Source organism: Neopelma chrysocephalum, unplaced genomic scaffold, assembly GCF_003984885.1.
Source record: "Neopelma chrysocephalum unplaced genomic scaffold, ASM398488v2 Primary Assembly neopelma1_361, whole genome shotgun sequence".
NCBI classification, from domain to species: domain Eukaryota; kingdom Metazoa; phylum Chordata; class Aves; order Passeriformes; family Pipridae; genus Neopelma; species Neopelma chrysocephalum.
Window position 1 is genome coordinate 1,320,811 of NW_020898025.1, and position 21,174 is coordinate 1,341,984.

General features: G+C 64.6%; 3 protein-coding genes across 5 annotated transcripts; 2 read left to right on the plus strand and 1 right to left on the minus strand.

Moving 5' to 3' along the window:
- Positions 1-46: 46 nt before the first annotated feature.
- Positions 47-6,507, plus strand: SYTL1 (synaptotagmin like 1). The gene is made up of 16 exons (XM_027705997.1): positions 47-134; positions 728-892; positions 1,923-2,223; positions 2,725-2,870; positions 2,944-3,052; positions 3,495-3,534; positions 3,817-3,910; positions 4,100-4,188; positions 4,713-4,832; positions 4,931-5,097; positions 5,182-5,284; positions 5,384-5,545; positions 5,613-5,691; positions 5,765-5,864; positions 5,943-6,148; positions 6,231-6,507. The coding sequence occupies exons 3-16, from the start codon at positions 1,973-1,975 to the stop codon at positions 6,368-6,370; spliced, it is 1,806 nt and encodes a 601-aa protein (XP_027561798.1). The 5' UTR covers positions 47-134; positions 728-892; positions 1,923-1,972; the 3' UTR covers positions 6,371-6,507.
- Positions 6,508-6,923: 416 nt separating this feature from the next.
- Positions 6,924-12,388, minus strand: CD164L2 (CD164 molecule like 2). Of its 2 annotated transcripts, none has more exons than XM_027706064.1 (6): positions 12,234-12,385; positions 10,484-10,588; positions 9,878-9,955; positions 9,630-9,695; positions 8,787-8,952; positions 6,924-7,384 (listed from the first exon to the last, which is right to left on the minus strand). In XM_027706064.1, exons 1-6 carry the CDS (start codon positions 12,316-12,318, stop codon positions 7,378-7,380), a joined length of 507 nt encoding a protein of 168 aa, XP_027561865.1. In that variant the 5' UTR covers positions 12,319-12,385; the 3' UTR covers positions 6,924-7,377. The 2 variants fall into 2 exon arrangements, with proteins under 2 accessions (XP_027561865.1, XP_027561864.1); XM_027706063.1 differs by lacking the exon at positions 6,924-7,384 and adding an exon at positions 7,616-8,392 and having other exon boundaries at positions 12,234-12,388.
- Positions 12,389-14,202: 1,814 nt separating this feature from the next.
- Positions 14,203-16,397, plus strand: GPR3 (G protein-coupled receptor 3). Of its 2 annotated transcripts, none has more exons than XM_027706061.1 (2): positions 14,203-14,298; positions 14,909-16,397. In XM_027706061.1, exon 2 carries the CDS (start codon positions 14,934-14,936, stop codon positions 15,918-15,920), a length of 987 nt encoding a protein of 328 aa, XP_027561862.1. In that variant the 5' UTR covers positions 14,203-14,298; positions 14,909-14,933; the 3' UTR covers positions 15,921-16,397. The 2 variants fall into 2 exon arrangements, with proteins under 2 accessions (XP_027561862.1, XP_027561863.1); XM_027706062.1 differs by lacking the exon at positions 14,203-14,298 and adding an exon at positions 14,370-14,442.
- Positions 16,398-21,174: the final 4,777 nt, after the last annotated feature.

Genomic DNA, 21,174 nt, shown 5'->3' on the forward strand with positions numbered 1-21,174 from the left:
GCGCTCGCAGGGCTACGGTTGAGTCACCTCGCACCCAGCCAGGGGTGGGACCGGGGGGCACCCGCGCACCCACCAGGGTCCCCGTGGGGTTACCGGGGTCGCGACGAGACACCGAGACCCCTCCACCCGGGCAGGTAAGGGCGGCCGTGGGGCTGGACCCGCTGCGGGGTCTGCACAGACACCCCGGGGTGTGTGTGTGAGGGGGGTCTGGTTCCTCTCGCCCCACCCCGAGGGCTGCAGCCCCCCCTCCCCTCCCTGCTCCGCTCCCCACTGAGGACAGTGGGCTGGGGGCTCGGGGTCACGCGTTTGTGGAGTGGCTTTTCCTTGTCCCCACGCTGTGGCAGAGGCCCGGGGCTGGCCGGGGGGGCTCCCCGGCGCTGGGAGGAGTGTGGGGGGGTCGTGGGTGGTGACAACCCCCGGCTGGGATCTGCCGGTCCCTGGGGAGCTTTGGGGGGTCACCCGAGAGGGGCTGAGCCCGGGTGCATTTTGGGGGTGAGGGGGCGTTTCACGCCGTCTGTTGACCCCCCTCCACTGCCACGGGCTGCCTGCCAAGAAAAAAGGGGGGCGTGCACACCCCCCTCCAGGTTGTGGCTTACTGGGGAGGTTTAACTGGTTTGACTGGTCTCCCGTGCAGGGTGGGGGGCCGGGTGCTCAGCACCCCTCTGCGCGCCGGCGGGCGCGGGACGGGGAGTGCCTGTTTACGGCTCGGTTTTTGGGGTCCCCACAGGGAGCTGGGGACCCACAGCAGCGCCTGGGCCAGACCTAGGTGCGTTTTGAGGCGGCAGCGCTGTTCCGGGGCGGGGAACCCCCACCGTGTGCCGGCAGTAAACAGGATACGAGCGGCTGCGGTGGGGAGGCAGCGGCAGCATCGCCCCAGCCCCGGTGAGAGCCGGTACGTGGCCCCTGAACGCCCCCCACCCCAGCCCCGGTGAGAGCCGGGATGTGCCCCCCGAGACCCCCCAGCCCCGCTGCTGGGGGCAGGGTGCTGGTGGGTGGCACCGGTTCCCCCTGGAAGGGGGGGCCAGGTGGTGTTGGGGGTCCCTGGTGTTGGGTTGGGGGGGTCTGCGGTGGGGATGGCACCCAGTGTGCCCACTGGCACCAGTGCTCAGGTGCTGGACTGGGGTCTCCAACACTGGGAGGTGTCTGAGACCCCCGGGGCTGGGACAGGGTCACCTGTGGGGAGGGGACAGGGTGATCCACAGGACGGGGTAAAGGCAGCCGTGGGGCTGGGACAGGACCTTCTGTAGGGCTGGGGACAGGCTGGGAGAGGGCCACCGGTGGGGCAGGGACAGAGTCACCAGTGGGGCTGGGGACAGGGCCGCTGGTGGGGGGGGGACCCCGGCCGTGGGGGTGCTCAGGTCCCCGTGGGGTGGCCGGGGGTGGGCTGGGGGGGCTCTGGGCTGGTCCTGCCCCACCGCTGCTGCAATTTCCTGCCCGTGGTGACACCAGGCAGCGCTTCCCCAGCGCCGGGGACAGGAAGGGTAGTGGTGAGGCAACGCCGGCCGTGGAGCAAGACCCCCCCCCCGGGAGGTGTGATGAGCTGAGTACGGTCTCAACCCGGTTCCGTCTCAGCCCGGTGCGGTCTCAGCCCGTTGTAGGGGCAGCCAAGCCCCCTTTTGCCATCTGTCCGTGTGCCGTGGCACCCGGTGAATCCCATGGGAAAGCGGGCAGGGGCAGAGCCGGCCCTGAGCAAACACCCTGGGCAAACACAGGCCGCGGGCAGGATCCCGGCAGCGGGCGGGGCTGGCCCTGGCACGGAACCGGCAGCGACAGGAGCGGCACCGTGTCCCTCAGCCTGCCCTGGGCACTGCCCATCCTCTTCCCTCGGCCCCCTCGGCACCATCCCACCCCTTTGTCCTCGCTGGGGGTCTTTGGGGTGGGTGTGTGGGTGCACGCTGAGTTTCCCCCCCTTCTCCTCGCAGCGGGATGATCGCGGGGGATCATCCCCAGCGGCCCCGAGGTCCCTCTCCAGATGTTGGCATCGCTGGTGCACGCCCGGCACGCTGAGCCCCCCCGGCACGCTGAGCCCCCCGATCCTCAGCGCCCACCTAAGCCAGAGCCCCGGGGTGTCCCTGGGGTGTCCCCCCACCCCGCCATGGCGCTGGAGGTGGGAGTCGAGGCGCTGCTGGACCTGAGCTTCCTGACGGAGGAGGAGCGATGTGCCATCGCGGAGGTGCTGCGCCGCGACTGGCAGCTCCGCCGGCGCGAGGAGGGGCGCATCAGGTGGGCTGGGGGTCCCCTGCTCGGCGTCACCCTTGGGGACAGCGTGGGCCGCCCCCAGGAGTAGCCACTGTGGGGTCTGTCAGCTTTAGGGACAGCTGCTCCTCCCAGCTCCAGACCCATCAACCTTGGGGACAGCACAAATCCCCCAAAAGCTGCCACCTTGGGGTCTGTCGCATTTGGGGACAGCAGGAACCCCTCCAGAGCAGCCACTTTGGGGTCCATCACAGGTGGGGACAGGACAGCCCCCCCAAAAGCAGACACTCTGGTGTCTGCCACCCTTGGGAGCACAGCAGTCCCCTTTTCCCCAGTGATGGGATCACCCATTGAACCCAGCCAGGGTTAAAGCCCCACGGTGGGTCACACCAGCACTGAGGGTCCCAAACCCCCTGGGAGACAGTGGCAAGTGGCTCCCTTGGTTGGGAGGGGCCCTGGGGACAGTGGAGTGGGGGGGCTGATGGCAGTGCCAGGGCAGAGGTCCCAATACCACCCTCCCACCACCAGCAAGCTCCGCAAGTCGGTGTCGGACCCGGCGCGGCTGCGGGTGCTCACCGGGGACTGGTTCTGCGACGCCCGCGCCCAGCGCCACCGGCACCCCCTGGGCTCCGACCTCGTCCGGGCCTCCATCCGCCGCAGGAGGCGGCCCCGGGGTAGGTGAGGGACGGGGACGTGCAGGGACAGAGGTGCCAGGGCTCAGCCAGCTGAGGTCCCCGGTGTCCCCAGGAGCGGGGGACCTGGAGCGTGGCCCCAGCCTGGGCGAGCTGGAGGCCATCAGAGAGCCACTGGCGGAGGAGAAGGAGGATGAGGATGGCGCGGCGGACACGGATGAGAGGTGAGGGGGGGAAAGGCAGGGCTGTCACCCCATGGTGATACCAGGGCTGGTGACATCTCATTGGTACCCACCAGGGGTGGCACAGGGGGGCTGGAGGTGAGGATTGAGGAACAGAGCCTGTGGCAAAGGGGGTGGTGCAGCCACAGCTGGTGTCTGTCTGTCCACCATCCCAGTGTCCATCTGTCCACCATCCCAGTGTCTCCCACCATCCCAGTGTCTCCCACTATCCCAGTGTCTATCTCTCCACCATCCCAGTGTCCATCTGTCCGCCATCCCAGTCTTCCACCACCCCAGTGTTTCCCACCATTCCAGTGTCCATCTGTCCACCATCCCAGTGTTTTCCACCATTCCATCTGTCCACCATCCAGTATTTGTCTGTCCACCATCGCAGTGTCCATCTGTCCATCACCCAGACCAAACTAATGGTGGTCTCTTCCCTCAGCAGCCCCAGGGAGGAGGAGCTGGCGGCCACTGAGCCCCAGGTGGGTCCCTGGTTGGGGGGGTTGAGCAGTACCTGACCCCTGGTGATGGGCTCGATGGGTGGGGGGTCACCCTGCAGCCTGGAGCACCTGCAGTGTCACCCCAAGAGTATGGTGCTGTTGGGGCCAGCCTTGTGTGTGATCCCAAACCCTGTGGAGCGATGGGAGGTGTCCCATGGGACACTGTCCCCAGGGGCACAGAGGGGCTGGGCAGGGGAGCAGGCAGGGGAGAAGGGGGTGCCTGGGGTCCCTGTTTACACCCTTTCCCTTGGTGCCACCTCACAGCCCAGCTCCTCAGCCCAGGAGGAGGCCCCTGTGTCACAGCCCCCACAGAAGGGTGACATCCCGGCGAGGGAGCAGGACATCCCAGCCCAGACAGGTGACCGGGATGGGGGGTCGGTGCTGTGGAGATCTGGGGGGTTGGAGCCCCCCAGCACTGCTTCCCAGCCTCCTACCTCCCCCCTGGCTCCCCATCCTGGCCCCTCATCTTGCTCCTTTTGCCAAAAAAAGGGGACCCCCACCCTTCTACCCACCCCTGCTGGGTTGGTGCCACCCCACACCCTTGCAGGTGACAAGGGAGGTGGAAACCCTTTCGGCTCATCCAGCACGGAGGAGGATGAGGAGGAGCCCGACTCCACACCCAGCAGTGCTGGGCAGGTGGGATGGAGGGGCTGGATGGCATTTGGAGGGGGATAGGGCTATATAGGGCTGTAGGGGCTTGTGGGGGGATGTATGGGGCTGAGGGGTTCTATGAGGTTGGGGGGATGGAGGGGGCTGTATAGGGTTGGAGGGGGCTATATGGGATTGATGGGGCTGAAGAGGGTTATATAGGCTGTATGGGGTTGGAGGGGCTGTCTGGAGTTGGGAGGGGGCTGGAGTGGGCTATAAAGGCCTATATGGCTGTGGGGGGCTGGAGGTGGCTGTATAGGGTTGGGGGCACATATAGGGCTCTGTGGGGTTGGAGGGGGATTTATGGGCTCTTGGGGGGCTGGAGGGGGTTGTATGGGGTTGGGGGGCACATATAGGGCTGTATAGGGTCAGAGGGGGTTTTATGGGGTTTTGGGGGACTGGAGGGGGCTGTGTGGGGTTGCAGGGGAGCCTGTCTGGCCTGAGCAAAGCACAGACCGTGCCCACACACATTGTGGGTCCGGGGGGGTGCTGACCCCTCCTTGCATTTCCAGAGACCAGAGACCCTCCAGACAGATCAGACACCCCCAGACCAGGTGCCCCCACAGAACGGCCACACCCCCCCGAGCCTGCTGAGCACCAGCTCCTCCGTGTCCAGCCTCAGCTCCTCCACGGTACGGCACCGGGGGCTGGTCAGAGGTGTGTGTGTGGGGTGGGGGGTCACCTCCCCAGCCCCCTCTGACCCCACTGACCCCGTCCCCCTGCCCTGCAGCTGAGTGGGAGCCTGATGAGCCTGTACAGCGAGGGGGAGCTGGGCAGTGTGGCCGTGAGGGGCTGTGTCCAGTTCTCCCTCCACTACGACCCGGCCAAGAAGGAGCTGCAGGTCCACGTGGTGCAGTGCCGGGAACTGGCCGAGGCCAAGAGGCAGCGCTCGGACCCGTGAGTGCCACAGCCCCCAGTGGCACTGCCCAGCTGATGCCCACGCTGGCACCCACTGCACCCACCCCCTTTTTTGGCTGCCAGGTACATCAAGACGTACCTGCTGCCGGACAAGTCCAACCGCAGCAAGCGCAAGACCGCGGTGAGGAAGAGGAGCTTGGATCCCATCTTCAATGAGACCCTCAAGGTTTCTAACCCTGCCCTGGGATGGTTTGTGGGAGGGGCCCCTCGTTCGGATTGATTGGGTGGGGGTGGATAATCTCACCCTGTGTCCCCTCCCCACCAGTACAAGCTGGAGAAGAGGGACCTGCAGGGCCGGACCCTGAACCTCTCGGTGTGGCACCACGACAGCCTGGGCAGGAACCTCTTCCTGGGGGAGGTGGAGGTCGCACTGGGTGCCTGGGACTGGGCCAACACACGCCCTGAGTGGTTCAACCTCCAGCCACGGGTGAGCCCCCAGCCCCCCCAGCTCCACCTTTCACCCACAGCCCCCCGTAACCCCCCATCCTCCACAGATGCCCATCCCCTCGGACGGCCTCGCCAGCCGGGGCAACCTCAGCTTGGCACTGAAGTTCATCCCCGCTGGCTCGGAAGGTGAGAGGTGCCCGTGGGCAGCTGGAGTGGGGGTCTGGCATGGCAGGGTGCCCCTGACCCCTCTGGCCCGCAGGCAGGGGGAATCCACCCACGGGCGAGCTGCACATCTGGGTGAAGGACGCTCAGAGCCTCATCCCGTTGCAGAGCGGCACCGTGGACGCCTTTGTGCAGTGGTAGGAGCGGGGGTGGCACCTTGGGGGGCACCCAGGGGGGCCGGTGGCAGTGTCCCCTCACTCCCTGTGTCCCCCCAGCTACGTGCTGCCGGATGACAGCAAGGCCAGCCGGCAGAAGACGCGGGTGGTGAAGCGGAGCCTGAACCCCCTCTTTAACCACACCATGGTCTACGACGGCTTCCAGGCCAAGGACTTGGCCGAGGCCTGCGCAGAGTTCACACTCTGGCACCAGGAGGCCTTTTCCAAGCGCCAGCTGGGCGGCATCCGGCTCAGCCTGGGCACCGGTGAGGCCGGGGGGGACCCCAGCACCTCAGGGTGCCCCCCTGTGCCGTGGCTCGGGGGATGACCGTGGGGGTCTCTCCGCAGGGAGCAGCTACGGGCTGCCCGTGGGCTGGATGGACTCGACGGCAGAGGAGCAGGGGGTGTGGAAGCGCCTGCTGCAGCAGCCCCGGCAGTGGGTGGAAGCTCTGCTGCCCCTGCGGACCAACCTGGCCCCCCGGGCGTAGCCCCCTGGTCCCACGAGGACCACCTGGGGCCAGCGGGACTGTGGGACCTGGGGGGATGGAGACCTGGAGCATCACTGTGCAGGGCTGGGGGTCTGTGCCCTCCCCTTTCAGCAGCAATGAAGTGGCATCAGAGGGCACATCTGGTGGCTGTTTATTGCTCTGGGCACTGTACCAAGACTTCTCCCTGCACTCTGGGGCTGGAGCTGCTGCACCCCACTACGCCCAGCGAGTGGCTGTCCCCTCCACTGTCCTGCCAGCCCCTGGGGTGGCAGCCCCGGGGCTCCAGTGGCCTTGTCACAGCCCTGGGCGGGGTGGAGAGGTCACTCCCACACCAGGATGGCCCATTCCTTACTGGGAGACCCCACACTGGTTCCTGTCCCCTGGTCACTGGGAGGATTGGAGTCATTTGAGGCCACCCCCCCACCCCCACCCCCGTGGGCAGGATGCGCCACATCCCCAGAGATTTTGTTTGCAGCCAAAATATGGGACAGCACCCGTTACTGAGGCCCTGGCAGCGACAGGTGACAGGTGACAGTGACACGGACACCAGGACTTACAGGAAAATCCTTTATTAGTCTCTGTCCCACCCTGTGCCATCTCAGGCTTTGCCCCAGTGTGGGTCTGGGGTCTCGGCAGCAAAGGGCCCCCCCTGCCAGCCGTGGCCACGTGTCCTCTGATCCCTGGGGTACCCCAGGTCTCCTGGGCGCTTGGCAAGCCCAGGGTGGGGGAGCCCCAGGTGGGATTCAGGGCTGGATGGGCCCCCCCTGCCCACCTGCATCCCCCGGGGAGCAGCCAGAGGGTGCAAACCCCTGGAGCATCCCCAGCCACCACACTGGGGACAGGGACAGGGGTCAGGCCTGGGGGACGTGTCCCACCCTGGTGTCCCCAGCTTTGCATAGTCGTGGTGTGGGGGGCCCTGTGGCCGTGGGGGTGTGACACCAGCAGCCTCTTCACCCCGGGGAGGACAAGGACAGCATCCCCCACCCAGCCTGGGGCACGCAGTAGCCTCAGATCCTGGTGCATTGGACAGAGAAGAGCCGTGGCAGGAAGGGTCCTGGAGGGCTTTACCCTGGGGGGGTCCAGCCCTTCGCAGCCCCCCCAGGCAGTGGGGTGCAGGAGGGGTGTCCCAGTGCCCACCCTGCTGCACCCATGCCATGGGGAAGGGTTGGACTGCACTGGGAATGGGGGCCCCCCCCTGCACCCCCAGCCCAGCTACACGACCCCCCCCCGGACACAACACAGACACCACCTCGCAGAGTTTAATGGGGGGCAGCCCGAGCTACAAGCGTCACCCCACAGCACACGACACGCACCCCCCTCCCCAAAACAACACACAGAAAGGGGGTGGGGGGACGGGGAACCCCCCCAGACACCCCCCCAGAGCAACACAGAGGCACAGCAAAAGCACACAGCGAGGGCCTGGCTCCGCTCCTCCGGTGGGCACGGGGGGCTGGGGGGTCGGGGTGGGTGGGGGGCTGTCAGGGCAAGGGGGTGGGTGCTCCAGCCAAAACGCTGAAGGGAAAAGAGAGACCACCAGGAGAAGAGGGGAATCCCCCGCCCCAGTGAGCCCCCGAGCTTTGGAGAGGCAACGGGGCAGGGGCTGCCGAGGGTGGGGAGGTGGCTGCTGGGTGCTAACCGGGGCCAAACTGGGAGCCCTGCAGCTCCTGTCCTGTCGAGGATGCTCAGGGTGAGGGGGGGCTGCACTCTGCTGTGGTGGGAATGGGGGTGTGGGAGGCACCTCGCCCCGGTGGCAGAAGGGGTTGTACATCAGCTGCACCCCCCAAGGGGCTCCGTGCCTGAAAAGGGGGCGAGGGGGGTGAAACCCCCTTCCCTTCCACCACTAACAACTCACAGGAAAACAGCAAACCAGGTGGGAAACACCCGACATGCAAACCAGGGGAGAGGGACCATGCCACCCTCCTCTCCCCGGGGAGGTGCGAGGGAAGGGTGAAGCTCCGGGGGTGCAGGGAGGGCACCCCCTCCCCATGGCCACCAGCACCCAGAACCTACTGGTTGTCCTCTCTGGCAGCGTGGAAGGAAAGAGAGACGGGGCACAGCCCCCCATGTTAGACACAACGAGCCCCATGGACGTGGGAAGAGAGTGTGGACCCCCACCTGGCTCAGCCTCAGAGGGATGGATTTGGGGTCCCTCCCACTCCCCACAGGATTTAGAGCCAGGATCCAGCCAGACAATGACACACAGAGGAGGTGGCAGGACAGCCAGACACCAGTGAGGGGGCAGGTGGGGGAGGACAATGAATCCTCCCCTCACTGGATGAGGACAAAGAGCCACGGGAGACAAAACAGCAGTGAGACAGGACACTCATCGGGGTGACCCCATTTTTGGCTTCAAGGGTGGGTTTGCCCTGGGTCCCCCCCTCCACCCTGGATTCCGGGGAGGGTGTGGGAGCCTTACAGTGTTTGGTAGGTGCTGTCCTTTGACTTGATGAACTTGATGACGAAGAAGACAACGGCCTGGATGCTCAGCACCAGCACGATGCCGCCGATGAAACTGGCTGTGTCGAAGCCGGGCGGGTGGAACTCGGGGCTGCCCGTCAGCGGGGCACTAGTGGTGGTGGTCCCTGTTGTCAGGGGAAAACGGGGGGGTTTAGGGGGTTATGGGTACTCTGGGTATCCCTGAGCACTGATGACCCTGCCAAGGGGAGGGAATTTGGGGTCCACACAGCCCCCAGCAGCTGCAGGGGAAGGGATGGTAGTTCCCAGCTTGGGGCTGGGATGTGCCCACAAACATGTGGATGCTGGGATGGGCTCAACCCCTTCCCATGCCATAGCAGCTGGAGCTGCAGGAAAGGAGCCAGCAGGAAAAAGATCCCAGTGGGATCAATAATTCAGAGGGCTCTGGGCTCCGGTTACCTGCCGTAATTAGCTCAGTGCTCTCCAGTTCCCGCTTCCTGGAAGAGGCTTATTCTCTGCTCCCAGCCCCAGCTCCAACCAGGCTGGGGGTGGAATTCCCAGCAAGGATGGCATCAGGGATGGTTCTTGGGGGACTGTGGGGTGCCATGACTCCCCCAGCTCCATCCAAGCACTGTCCAGGGCAGAGAGGGGGGACGGGGACAGAGCTCTGACCCAGGACAGCGGTGGCACCTCCTGGGGCACAGTCCACTGATGCAACCCTGAGGCACATCCTGCCCAAAGGGATGTGAAATATGGAGGGAATTGTCTTGTTGGGACTGGTCACTGATCCCTGGGGCATCCAGGATCCCCATCCCACCACCTCCCCCCCTCCAGACCCACTCACTTGTGGAGTGTGTCACTGGCTCCTTGCTGTGGGACTGTGGAGGCTCTTCTGTGGGGGACTTCAGAGCTGGAGAGGGCAGGGACAGAGGGAAGGGGGAAGAAGGGGTGTGAGGGGACATTGCCACACATCCCCTACCCCAGGTCCCTGTCCCAGGGGTGGGACTTCTTCCCCATGGCCCCAGCACCCAGAGCAGCACCTCTGTCCTGAAGGCTGCTGGGCCTGGGGGGGCTGTGGGGGTCTGAGGTTACCTCGGCACAGCGTGCTGGTGTTGTAGAGTGCACAAGTCTCCCTTGTTGCTGCTCCTCTCTGCACACAGCTCCCTGTTTCTATGGGAAGAGGGAGCAGGGTTTTCCCAAGGATCCCAATCCAGCACCCACTGCAGCAAATGGTGTTTGGGCCCTGGGCTGCCCTGAGCACCGGAGGGTTTGGGACGATGAGGACTCATTCCCAGGGCTGGACATTCATCCCTCCAAGGGACTGCGAGTTGGGGCTCATATCTGCACCCCCTCAGGGAAGAGCCCCAAACAGGGGCTTTAGGAACAGCTGGTTTTCTTCCTTCTCCATCGCTCAAAGCTGCTCCATGTGCACATGATGGAGGGTTCCCAGTGTTATCTCAGCATGGCTGGGAGCAGCACACGCCAAAACCTACACCCCTGCCCACTGGATTAGCACAGATCCCCGCATTCCCTCTGGATGGGTCAGCTGAGATGGACCTTGACCATGGAAAGCAACTGGGACTGGGCACCTGAGGGTGCTGAGTGCTGGCACCATCCCGGCACTGCCCCAGCCCAGTGACAGGGGCTGGAGAAGGCTGGTGGGAGCCCCTCGCTGTCCCCCCCAGCTGAGCCCCTCACCTGGCTCCTCAGGGGTCCCGCAGCCCACCCAGACGCAGCTGGTGGTGTTGTGTGAGGGGGTGACAGCCGTACATGTCTCACAGGACCTCAGCTCGCCACACTCTCCTGCCAAATCCAGGGAAAAGGGGTGAGGGCAGGGCCAGCATCTGTCCCCCTGGCCCTGGGGTTGGGGCTGGACCCTCAGCTCCATTGAGGGGGAATTCTGATGATGCTGTGGGAGGGATGAAGGCACATCCCACAGCACCAAACCCACCCACAGACCCGTCCCAGTGGAGTGTTTGGAATGTCGCCAGTTCTCCAGAGAGGGGACACCCCACAGCTCCCAGCCTGGGACACACGGGGCTCACCCCATCACCCACAGTGCAGGGAAACATTCCTCAGCCCTGGGGCTGGGATTTAGGATCCTGGGATCTTTTGGTGGGTGTTTAAATGCAGCGAGGCGGCAGCACAGCCTGGTTGGGGTTACCTGAGCAGTGTCACCCCCCTGTCCCCCCAGACCACCCCGTAGGACCCCCCACTCTCATGCCCCTGGTGAGGGCGGTGAGTCACTCGGGTGTTTGTGGAGCTGCTCTTCCCCCACACACGCTCATCACTAATTTACAGCGATGACTGTCGGCGAGGGAGGCTACGACTAACGAGCCGCGGCCGGGCCCTGCCTGCACCTCGCCGCGTCCCACGCCCGCGTTTGCACCATCCCGGGAAAGACCCGGGAGCCATTTCCCACCCTGGATGCGTTTCCAGGTTCTCAGGGGGCAAACCCTCCTCCCAGGGCTCACTGAGGGCTGGCATCCCCCTGGGTCGGCTCCCCAGGGGTCTTTCCAGGCAGGGCATAAGGCATCCCTGCCGGCAGTGCTTCCCACCACACCACCTCCTTTTGGGGTGACCAGCTCCAGCCCCCCAGCTTTTAGGGTCCCCTAAAAACCGTGCCTGGCTGATGGGAAAGTCCCTTCCCTTCTTTCCCAGCAGAAGCCAAGGGGGCAACTGGTGGCATAAGGCAGGAAGCGGGGATGCTGCGGCCCCATTGCCATGGCTACGGGAGGGGGGTGGGCACGCCGCTGGGCCCCCCCTCCAGCTTTTAGAGACCTGCCGGGAGCCAATGGGAAAGTAGGACTTTGTTCGCAAGGGTTTCAGGCAGGTTTGTAATTTTAAGTTATTTTTATCGCGGCAGGCGCAGGAACAGACGTTCGAGCCCAGCGTTGTCAACTCCCGCTCCTGCCGTCAGGTGTGGGGAGGGAGAGGGAATAAAGGGGGGCAGCGGGGCAGGCTGAGGGCACCCCCATCCCCATGGGCGCTCTGGGAACACGCGTGGGTCCCCCTGGGATAAGTCAGGGTGGAAATGTCTCCCGGGAGCAGAGCGGGGGATGGGAGAAGGGGGGCAGAAGGATGCCGGGGGTTTGCATAATTAATGCCCGGAGTTGCAGCACCTCGGGAAGGGGGATGACGGCTCCGCTCCCCGCTCCCCACCACGAGCCACGAGATCCCCACACTTTTTGCGGGGGAGTTGGACCCTGCACCCCGCTTATCTCGCAGCAGCCCAGCTCGCCCCCCCCGGCCCTGGGGGGTCCCAGCCCCCCGGAACACGGCTGGGAGAAGGGGTCCCTCTCCCCGCAAACCGAGGAGGCGACGGAGTCTTGTGGGGGAGGGAGGAGCCTCTGGAAAGAAAAGACCCCCCCAAAAAAGTTCATCTGCCCCAAAGCTGCAAACTCCCCCCCCAAGCCCCAAGCTCCCCCCCCGGGCCCCCCGGCCGTACCTGCGCGGGTGGGAGCGGGTCCCTGCGCGCAGAGCAGCGCGCACAGGAGCGCGCAGCGCAGCGCCCCGGGACCCGGCGGGGCCATGGCCCGGCCCGGCTCGGCTCAGCGCGGCTCGGCCCAGTCCCAGCGGGCGGTGTGGCCGCGGCTCTCCCGGGAGAGCGGAGCGGAGCGCCGGGCAGATGCGCACCCGCGGGAGGCGGCCCCGGCGGCGGCGGGGGAGGGTGGGGGGGCGGCCCCGCCTCGTCGCGCCCCGCCCCGCCCCGGCGGGCCCGGCAAGGGAAGGGGGGGTCTCTCCAGAGGTGCATCTCCCCCCTTCCCCACACACACACCCCTCTCGCTGCCGCGGCCGCGGGGAAGCTGCGGCTGACCCGGGACCGTGGGGTCCGGGCTGAACCCCTGGCACGGGGTGTTCTGCTGCACGGGTTGTACACACCGTGCACCTGCACACACCTGCACACCTGAACACACCGTACGCACTGTACACACTGTACACACTCGCACACCTGAACACACTGTACACAGTGTACACAGTGTACACACTGTACTCCTACACACACCTGCACACCTGTACACAGCTGCACACCTGAACACACTGTACACCTGCACACACCTGCACACACTGCACACCTGAACACTTGCACATCTGTACACACCTGCACACCTGAACACGCTGTACAACCTGCACACCTGGAAACACTGCACTGCACACACACCTGCACACAAGTGCACACAGTGTACAACCTGCACACCTGGACCCACTGCACTCACTGTACACACTGTACACACTGTACACCTGGACACACTTCACTCCCAGTACACTCTGGACACTCACTGCACACCCTGCACACCCAGCACACCTGAACCTGCACACACAGCACACACCTCACGCCCGGACATTCCGCACACCCCGCACGCCGTGCGTGCACCGCACGCTGCCTGTACACGGTACACCCCGAACACCGCGCACAGCCCGCACAGCCCGTCCGCACACAGCCCGCTGCACACCCCGCACACACCCCCCGCCCCTGCCCCGCTCTCGGGGCACCGCGACCCTCCCCGGGGCTGCGGCGGGTCCCCCCGGGGCCCGGGTCCTTTCGTTCAGCACCGCGAACAGCTCCCGCCGGGCCGGGTCGGACCGAACCGGGCCGGGACCCTCCGGTCCCTGTCCGAGCTCCGAGGGGGCGGCTGCAGCTCCTTCTGAGAGCATCGGGGGCTCCCGACCCCCGCGGGGTCTCGGCAGTCCCAGGTACTCCGGGACCAACCCCCTCCACAGCGGAGACAGGGAAACTCCCCGGGCTTCGAGGAACCGGCGCGGTGGAAGAGTCCCGGGGGGCGCACGGCTTCGCCTTCCTCCCCCTTCTCCTCCTCCTCCTCCTCCTCCTCCTCCCCGGGGGGAGGGCTCCCCGCCAGTCGCTCTTCCCGCAGCCCCTCCCGGTCGGGCCTTCCCGCTTCTCCCGGCCATGAATTATTCAGCCCCGCGTGGGAAAGCCGGGTCGCGGGGACCCTCCGGGGCTGCGCGCCCCTGGATATGCGGGGCCAGGGGAGGACTCATCCTCACCCCTTCCTCCTCCTCCTCCCCCCCGGCCGCCCCCTCCAAAGCGCAGCCCCCAAACCTCTGCATTGCGGGGAGGGGGGGAGGCGGAGGGGAGCCAGCACCCCTTTCTCTTTATCGCGGGGGTCTAAGCGGGGGGTCCCGTGGGAGGCGTGAGCCCGGGTTTGATGTGGGCAGGGGGCTTTGAAGCGGGGCGTGGGCCGGGGTGGTGGTGGGTGGTGATGGGTGGTGGGGGGGGGGGGGGGGGGTTTTTTTTTTTTTGGGGGGGGGTTGCTTTGCGGGGGGCGCGCGCCCGCGCTGCCTGTGCGGGGGCTGATTGGCCCGTCGGCGGTATTGACGTCACGGCGGGGTGAGCGGGGTTTTGGGGGGGGCGGCGGTGAGTCACCCCCCGAACCCCCCCCGAGCCCCCCCGGCCGGGCTCGGCCACTATAACTCGGCGGCGCCCATGGCAGCGGGCCCCCAGCCGGGCAGCCCCGCACAGCCCGGGCCCCGGCCCCGCAGCATCCCGGCAGGTGAGTGCCCGGCGCCGCGGGTGGGGGCACCGGGAGGGGGGGGAGCCCGCAGGGCCAAGGGGAGGGCGGCGAGGAGCGGCCGTGCCCCCCCACACCCCGTCCAGGGGCTGTGCTGCCTGCCCAGGGAGGGGTAGACCCCCCAAGGTAAGTGGGGATCCCCTGGTTGGGGGGTGCATGGTGGGGCTGGGGGGGTGTCTCTGCCCGCTGGGGTGCTGATCTGGGGGGGGGAAGAGTTACCCCCTTCACCTGCTGCTTGAGATGCCCCCGGTTTGGCCCTGAAGTCTTTGCTGGGGAAGGGTTTCCAGTGCCAGTCCTGCTCCCCCAGGATTTATCCACCAAAATCATGCAGTGCCCAACCCCCAGGCAGGCAGGAGCAGGGGTGTCGTGTGTGTGTGTCCCAACCCTTTATTCACCTGTTTGTTTTAAAACCAAACCACCTCATCCCGAGAAATCCCCTTGGAGCAAACAACGAGCACCCCCTCAAACACACACAGCTCTGTCCCCCCTGCTGTAGACAACTTTTGGGGGGAAGCAGGACTGTCCCCAGCTGAGTGGCACAGGGAGGGCTTGTGAGGCCAGCAGGTGCTGAGGGGGCTGCTTTTGCTTTCAGCTGCAGCAGGTCACCCTCTGCCACCATGATGGAGAAAGGGCCCCCCAACTCCAGCGAAGGCCAGCAGGGCTGGTTTTCTGCCAGGAATGGCAGCGGCAGCTCCCTGGACCTGGAGTCTGTGGTGCGACCCCTGGCCTTGAACCCGTGGGACGTCGTGCTCTGCGTCTCCGGGACCATCATCTCCTGTGAGAACGCCATCGTGGTGGTGGTCATCTTCTACACGCCGGCCTTCCGCGCCCCCATGTTCCTCCTCATCGGCAGCTTGGCCGTGGCCGACCTCCTGGCGGGTTTGGGGTTGATCCTGCACTTTGCCTTCGTCTACTTCGCGCCGTCGGAGGCGGTCAGCCTGCTCACGGTGGGGCTGCTGGTCACCTCCTTCACGGCCAGCGTCTGCAGCCTGCTGACCATCACCATCGACCGCTACCTGTCCCTCTACAACGCCCTGACCTACTACTCGGAGAGGACGGTCACCAGGACTTACATCATGCTGATCCTCACCTGGGGAGCCTCCATCTGCTACGGGCTCCTGCCCGTCATGGGCTGGAACTGCCTGAAGGAGCCGCCCGCCTGCAGCGTCGTCAGGCCGCTGACGAAGAACCACCTCATCATCCTCTCCGCGTCCTTCTTCATGGTGTTCGCGGCGATGCTCCAGCTGTACGTGCAGATCTGCCGGATCGTGTGCCGGCACGCCCACCAGATCGCCGTGCAGAGACACTTCCTGGCCAGCTCCCACTACGTCACCACCAGGAAAGGCATCGCCACCCTGGCCGTCATCCTGGGCACCTTCGCGTCCTGCTGGCTGCCCTTCGCCATCTACTGCCTGCTGGGGGACTACACCTACCCGGCCCTCTACACCTACGCCACCCTCCTCCCCGCCACCTACAACTCCATGATCAACCCCGTCATCTACGCCTTCAGGAACCAGGAGATCCAGAAAGTGCTGTGGGCCGTGTGCTGCGGCTGCTTCTCCTCCACGCTGCCTTTCCGCTCCCGCTCCCCCAGTGACGTCTGATGTGTCCCCCCCCAACCACCTCCCTGCACCTTCCACTCACCGGTTGCAGTCGGGGGATCTGCTTTTATTCCCCCTTCTCATTCCCAGAGGCAACGTCACAGGAGCTCTTGGAACCAGGCAGCTCTTCCCAGCATCGTCCTTTTCGGGCACAACCCCTTCTCGGCCTCTATTTTTCCACTTTTTGAATGTACAGGAGAGAAAAGCATATTTTTTATCCGTAATATAATCTATATTTATGCGTGAGAGAGAGACAGAGAGAGAGGGGGGAGATCCTCATATTTTCTTTAAAACTATTTACGATGCTTTATTTTTTTAAGGGGGGGAGACACCAGGAACGTTCACCCCCATCTTGCTTTTTTTACAACCTCATTATTTACCTCAGATAGTTAAAATATATTTTGTACGTTTGGGGAAGGGGAGGAGAGACTCGTTGCCAAAAGAGGAGGGACTCAAACCCTCCCCCCCCTCCCAGCTGTCCATCCATTGATTTATTTATTGTTTTTTAATTATTATTTAATTTGATTTCCGTGCCTCCCTCCCACCCAGCGCTGGGCCCTGCTGCCCTCTAGTGCTCGCTGCCTTCGGGAGGAGGGGGCTGCCGGAGGCTCCGCACCCCCAAACCCAGCAGTTGTGGGGTCCCCTGGGTGCCGCCACCCCCCCTCCTGGCACCCAGGGCTCCCCCCCGCCAAAGCCTTTCTTTGCACTGGGGCTGGATTTGCACATTTTGGAGGGGGGAGATAGATGTGAAGAGGCCTCTTGTGATGGGGTCCCTCTGGATGGGGATCTCTTGGAATGGGGGATCCCTCGGGATGGGGACCTCTCGGGACCGAGGTGAGGGGGGGGGGGCTGCTTCTTGTTTACAACCGTGGGAGGGGAATAAATTAATTTGTGATACGAGGTGCGGCTGTTTGATGCTGGGGAGGGGGTGGGATGGTGTTTCCCGAGGAGGGAGAGCAGGCTGAGGTCCCCGAGTCCCATCAGGGCCGCCTCCCCGCTCCGTTTCCCTGCTCCCGGACAAGAGATGCCAAGCGACAGCGCTTCCCCCACCCATCACATCCTGTTAGCAGGAGCCGGCCCGGGGGCCGGGCCCTGACCATCCTCATCCTCACAGCGCCCAGCGGGCACAGGGGCTGCATCCAGCTCTGCCGGTGACATCTGATGTGTCCCCCCCTCCAGGGACGGCGAGGACTCATTCCCGGGGGGGTGTGTCCATCCGAGGCGCCGCGAGCCGGGCCCTCCATCCAGCGGGATGGTGTCACTGCCTCCATCACTGCGCTCCAACCCCTCTCCTGGGGGTCTCTGCATGGGGGGCACCCCCACACTGAGGCTCCCGCGCTCCAAGGGCCACAGCTCACACAGGATGTGAGACACCCGTCCTTGCTGCCCCTGCTCCTGCTCGTCTCAGGGAAGGAAGGGTTAACGATGGCACAGCTAATTAGGGCAGCTCAGCCCCTCTGGTGTCAGGACTCTGCACCCCCAGAGCCCCCCGTGTCCCTGGCCGCCCCGGTCAGGGAGCAGCAGGTTTCTCAAAGGCATTTGTGCATCCGCAGACGCGCCGGGATGTGGCAGAGCCCGGGGCTGAGGAGCAGCCGGGGCCGGCTGGTGCTGTGGGAGGAGTGTCGGGCCCCCCCGAGGCTCCACTTCACCTTGGGCTCGGGGACCTGGTGGCAGCCCGGGGGGCTGGTGCTGTTTATTGCAAAGGAAATAAAGATTTCCTTCGGCTCGGTGCTGGAAAGGAGCTGTGGCAGCAAGTGATGAGGGGAAATGGGGTTGGAGAGAGGCTGATGGACCCACAGATTGTCTCCCGCTCTCCCAGGGCTGGGCTCAGTGTTGTGGATGGGGAATTTGGGGCTCTGCTTGTCCCCAGGGTGGTTAAGCCAGGGGTTGGAGATGCTCATTGTACCCCAGGGCCCTCCATCCCTCAGCCAGGGGATAATTCCCAAGCCCACCTCCCCCAGCAGTGAAAAATCCTGTAATTCCCAGCCCTGCTGTGTTCAGGAGCAGTTCATACCTGGTGGTTCTCATGTCAACATCACATGGCAGCTGAAACAGCTTCTCTCTCTCCCTCGTGCCTCCCCTGCTGATGTCTTCAGAGGGAGCTTCTCCGTGGTGTGCAAGCCCATCCAGTCCCTCCCACTCCCCAGGGTCCCTGTCACCTTCCCTGGGGACAGGGTGACGCACCAGGGTGTGCAGGGCACAAAGGCAGCACCATTCAGGTCTGCTGGGACCCCTCTCAGGTTCCCACCCCCCACAGCCAGCAGTGGGGGTGGGCACAGGGCTGCAGTTCCCCCTTCCCAGACCTTGGCAGGGCTGTGCTGGAGCTGGTGGGCTTCCAAGACTGATGGGAGGGTGATTTCTCCTGAGTCCTGGGAGTGACCCATAGGGACAAAAGCCACCACAACCCAGACCGAGGGGTTCTCCCCATGGCCAGCAATTTGGGAGCTGTTGGTGCTGGAGCCCTTGAGCCCTTGTCCCCACCACCACAGGTCCCCCGAAAACGTCACCCTCACAGCCCTGTCCCCTGGTGCCACCAGCCACCAGGGTGTCCATCACCCAGCACTCCGGGTGGCTGCTCCGTGTGCTCCTTCCTGGGTGGGAAACACACCCTGTGCCTCCTACCTGTGTCCGATTCCCTGCTGCCGGGATGGATGAGGGAAGCTGAGGCTGAGCATGGGGCTGGAGGGGTCACTACCCCCCCGAGGCTGCTGTTGCTGGTCCTCCTCCCAGCACTCCAGTGAGTCCAGAGGCATTCCCAGCTGCTCCAGGCCTTTGGGGGATGATGGAGCAGGCGGCAGCAGGCAGGGAGGTACAGCCTGCAGCAGCATGGCCCAGCCTGCTCCCTTTTTTGGTGGAGAAAGACGCAGAAAGTGGAGCTATAAAAAAGAGTCAAATCCATCCAAGAAGGCGCCTGAGTGCTGAGCAGCCACCCCCACACTGGGGATGAGCAGGAGGGGCTTGGGGGGGACCAACAGCCCAACTTTGGGGTTAAAATACGAGCTGAGAGATGTGGGCACGGCGTCACCCCAACTGTGCTCACACATCTGGCAGGGCCAGCCCTCCCCAGGCTCCCAGCAGATGCTGTAAGCACAGGCAGCTCTTGCCTCCAAGCCCTGTCCGTGCTGCAGTGCAGGCAGGGGACTAGGGGGGGATTTGTTTCCTGTCTCCAGTGTGGGCAGCCCTGGTCCTGTTGGCAGCAGCAGGGCTCAGATCTGGCTCCAAGGACCTGCCCTTGGCCACCTTGCAGGTGAGAGCGCTGGCAGCACCCACGGCAGAGCCAGGGCTGGTCCCAAAGCACCCACTACGGAGCCTCCACTCCAGCCCTGGTGCCAGTTTTCACCAGATGGGAGGAGGGGAGGAGGTTGCTGCTACTCCAAAACCTCCCACCAGCATCCTGAACCCTGAGTGCCCTCTCTGGGGCAGAACCAAGTGTTGCCCTTGCCCACACCTCATCCCAGGGATGGGTCTCTGTCCCAGTGACTTACTGGGACACCCGTGACGGGATCACGATCCCCAATATCCTCCCTGCACCACCCTGGGTCCGCCCGGCCATTGGGAGGGCTGGCAGCTCCACTTATGGGCCTGGGTTATATTTAAATGAGAAACCTCAGCCCTGGCTTGGGGGATTTTGTTTCCTTGGAAGCAGGAGCAGGCAGGAAATGAAGAAAACACGGCCCCGCTGTAAGCGTTTTACCAAATGCCGGAGGCAGCGGGAGGCATTTCCCGGCGCGGCTCAGCCTCGGAGCATCATCCCAGGCCACCACCGCAGCCGTGGCTCCGGGAGGCACGGGGTGGTGCTTCCCAGGGAGGAAAGTCTGTCTGAAAAGGTTGTGCTGTGCAGGAGACAGTGAAGTGCAGGGTGGAGAGGGGGTCAGTCAGTTTTATTCCTGCCGCAGCATCTGATGAGGGAGCGGCTTTGTGCCACGAGCCCTGGATGGGGCGCAGGCACCCGGGGCCAGCAGGACCCTCTGCTCCCCTTGGGAAGCTCCCAGAGGACCAGGCTCCCATGCTGGCTGAGGGCTGGGGCTTTGTCTGACTGGATGGGGAGGATAATTCCTCCCTGGCCACATCCCCAGCTCCGCGCCGGCTGCCTCGAGCCCTCGCCATGCCGGCGCTGGCCTTTGCGGAGCGGCTGAGCCCGGCGCAGAGCTGCTGCCCTGCCAGACTGCAGAAACTTGAGCTCCAAATAACATAATTCCTCTGGCACCCCGTGGTTATTTGTGAGCTGCTGTGAGCAGATGGAAGAGTTACAGATAAAGCCATCCGCAGCACGGGAGCCGATTGCCTTCCCCACACAACCGCGTAGGCAACGGCAAAGGCAGGGAGGAGGAGAGAAAAAAAACCCACCAGGCAGCAAGAGGAGCGAGAGAGAAGGAGTCAGCCATTTCTGAGGGGCTGAGCTGCCATCTCAGCACACCTACGTGCGAGGAACGGGGACTCTCTGCTGGCAGCGGGCCCTTCCCATGATGCTGGAAGAGGGGAGTGCTCTCCCACCACCCATGGCTGCTTGGCCAGGGACAGCAGCGCGAGTCGGGGGTGACATTGGCACGACGGAGCGCTGCCACACACTGGGAGAGCAGGCTGTTAACGCTGATCCGAGCTGGCAGCGCCTGCACTCGCTTCGGTCCCAGAGGGGGAATTAAGGGAGAGAAGCTGACGTCAGTGGTGGAAAGGACACGCAGCCCACTCGTCCAAGGCAGCCGGCAGCATCTTCTGGGTGTTGCTAACACCACCTTGAAGGAGAAAATTAAATAGGTCTTTGGAGACGGGGGCTCCTGTGAAGCCGCAGCCCGGCCAGCTGTGATCCGGTGCCGAGTCGTGTGGAAGAGACAGACGGGCAAGGACAGAGATCAAAGGCCAGGGCCAAGGTTGGTGTGCCAAGGCACTGGAGCTGTGGAGAGGCTCCCCCAGCTGCGGCAGGAAACTGCAGCTCATGGGCAGGGCTGGGGCTCCGAGAGCACTGGCACACGATTCCCAGCAATTCCCATCTTCTCCCTGCACCAGGCACCAGCAGCTTCCCTGGAGAGTGGAAGCATAGGGCCCTGTGGGTTACCCAGGAAGGCAGATCTGAGACTGAGTTCTCCCTGTGTTTTAGGGGGTTAAACCAGCACGACACTCACCAACATCCCCCAGACTCCAAAGGTGACTTCCAAGGGCTGTCACCCCAAAAGCACAGGGCCACGTGCTACCGTGCACCCCAAAAAAGCAGAGGCACCACCTGGCCACAGCCGCACCCACGCAGAGTGCCAGGAGCACC

Coding starts and splice junctions, on each gene's coding strand:
- SYTL1 (XM_027705997.1), top strand. CDS start 1,973: ATGTTGGCATCGCTGGTGCACGCCCGGCACGCTGAGCCCCCCCGGCAC. Junction 3,053..3,494: donor GCGGCGGACACGGATGAGAG/GTGAGGGGGGGA, acceptor CTCTTCCCTCAG/CAGCCCCAGGGAGGAGGAGC. Junction 4,833..4,930: donor CCAGCCTCAGCTCCTCCACG/GTACGGCACCGG, acceptor CCTGCCCTGCAG/CTGAGTGGGAGCCTGATGAG.
- CD164L2 (XM_027706063.1), bottom strand. CDS start 12,318: ATGGCCCCGCCGGGTCCCGGGGCGCTGCGCTGCGCGCTCCTGTGCGCG. Junction 10,589..12,233: donor ACCCGCTCCCACCCGCGCAG/GTACGGCCGGGG, acceptor TGGATTTGGCAG/GAGAGTGTGGCGAGCTGAGG. Junction 9,696..9,877: donor CACCAGCACGCTGTGCCGAG/GTAACCTCAGAC, acceptor TGCCCTCTCCAG/CTCTGAAGTCCCCCACAGAA.
- GPR3 (XM_027706061.1), top strand. CDS start 14,934: ATGATGGAGAAAGGGCCCCCCAACTCCAGCGAAGGCCAGCAGGGCTGG.